The sequence below is a fragment of the Sphaeroforma arctica genome (assembly GCF_001186125.1).
Source record: "Sphaeroforma arctica JP610 unplaced genomic scaffold supercont1.5397, whole genome shotgun sequence".
Classification (NCBI taxonomy): Eukaryota; class Ichthyosporea; order Ichthyophonida; genus Sphaeroforma; species Sphaeroforma arctica.
The window spans coordinates 1-1,986 of NW_014035161.1; the positions used below are offsets into that span (position 1 = coordinate 1).

At 43.6% G+C, this 1,986-nt stretch overlaps 1 protein-coding gene across 1 annotated transcript; it reads right to left on the reverse strand.

Annotated features, from left to right (window-relative positions):
* Positions 1–1,018: 1,018 nt before the first annotated feature.
* SARC_14974 (hypothetical protein) lies at positions 1,019–1,923 on the reverse strand (the record flags this gene model as incomplete). Its single annotated transcript, XM_014290895.1, has 1 exon — positions 1,019–1,923. A coding segment is annotated over one exon (905 nt), but the record flags the coding sequence as incomplete, so codon positions are not given.
* Between the last annotated feature and the right edge of the window lie 63 nt (positions 1,924–1,986).

The window sequence follows — 1,986 nt, forward strand, 5'->3', positions numbered from 1 at the left end:
TATAATATATATATATATATATATATATATGTATGTGTGTATGTATGTATGTATGTATGTATGCATGTATGTATGTATGTATGTATGTATGTATGTATGTATATATATATATATATATATTATGACCAGTTTTGAGAATACAATACGTACCTTTTTGGATGCCTCTATGTACTTTGTTATCAGCTCTCCTCTCAGTTTGGTATGCCTGAAGGCAAAATCGAAACCACGCAAGTGCCAATGCTCCAATTCCGACAGGTGGTTGTGGTACACCCGGAACAGTATGTCTTCATATAGAGGCTACGTGGCAAAAAAAATGTTTATATTTTTCAGCATGAATGTTCATGTAAAAAGGATGTTTGCAAATAATATGGATTTTTATCAGTATCAATATAACATGGAGTTATAGAACGATCGAGCATGTTGAAGGAGTGCAGAATAGCGACAAACAGGTCATGTATTAGACGAACTTATTCTGCACTAGAAACAATATAAACATTACATATATATATATATATATATATATATATATATATCCTTGGTCCACCCTTCAGACACGATGCAACCAGCCATCCCAAGACTACAAATCAGACACCCGAGTTCGGAATGGATTACAATGTACTACCAACTCATATATATCTCACGCGTTCTTGCGATACACATGCCACAATACATAAACAGAATACGTATACAAACCCATAACAGTCGCACTGAGCGATTCTTGCCATACACATGCCACAATACGTAAACAGAATACGTCTACAAACCCATAACAGTCGCACTGAGCGATTCTTGCCATACACATGCCACAATACGTAAACAGAATACGTCTACAAACCCATAACAGTCGCACTGAGCGATTCTTGCCATGCCATACACATGCCACAATACATGAACAGAATACGTATACAACCCCACAACAGTCGCACTGAGCGATTCTTGCCATACACATGCCACACTACATAAACAGAATACGTATACCAACCCACAACAGTCACATTGAGCGAAACAACACACCAACGGTATTTCGTATCCGCCCTTCAGGCACGCGGCCACCAGCCATCGTGATGTCTTGGCCAGAAACCTCAGATTAAACGAGTGCATATGAGTGGCAAACACGTGTGTCAGCTGCTTCAGTTGATACTCCGTCATACTGCCGGTCTGGCCCATACACTTAACTAGCAAAGACACCTCCCACGCCCCTATAGCCCGGCCTGCCTTACCCTCCAGGAGCGTGTGGGGTGCTTGTGTGCCTGTGCGCACGTGTGCACCCAGCTGAGCGTGGGTGTGGGTCGACTGAGTCTCCAGGCAGCTGAGAACGTAGTCTGTGGTGAGGTTGACCATGGTACGTGTGCTGGATTTGGCCAGACTGAGTTCCTCGGCATACCCTTGTATAACCATCTCCTGACGTTCAATGACCACCTTGTCCTTCTTCCGTCTCCGTTCTCTCGGGGAAAGTTTTCGGTTCATCAGTATGCGCCGAGTCGCTTCGTAGTGTGTTTCTGCTTGGAGATGACAATTCTCATCGGTACGTATATGATCATCATTTACGTATTCAGATCCCGACGAAACAGTACGGGTTGGCGGTGACTTTCTGTATTGATACCAGGAAGCCCTTCCGGTCTGTACACGATATAAGTCTTTGTGCAACTCGCGACACACCCACACAAGCGCCTTGCATACGTGCACCGCCGCGAATGGGCCCATCACATAATTAAAGGGGTCTTTTACTGGGTCCGGCTTCGGATTTTCAGCACGCATGAGCCAATTGCTATTAATAGCGTCGATCTGATTGGTCGGACTTAAAAGGAGGTTCTGGGCGGAGGCGATCATATCTGCGGAGCGGTGCACCACATAATCGATTATCCGTGGCGTGACCAAATGGCTCCTAGTCAGAACACGCAGTAGGTCCGCTATAATGTGCATGGAAGGATAGATATTGAATAAAAATATATATAAATGCACAAATGAACAAATATATAATACATA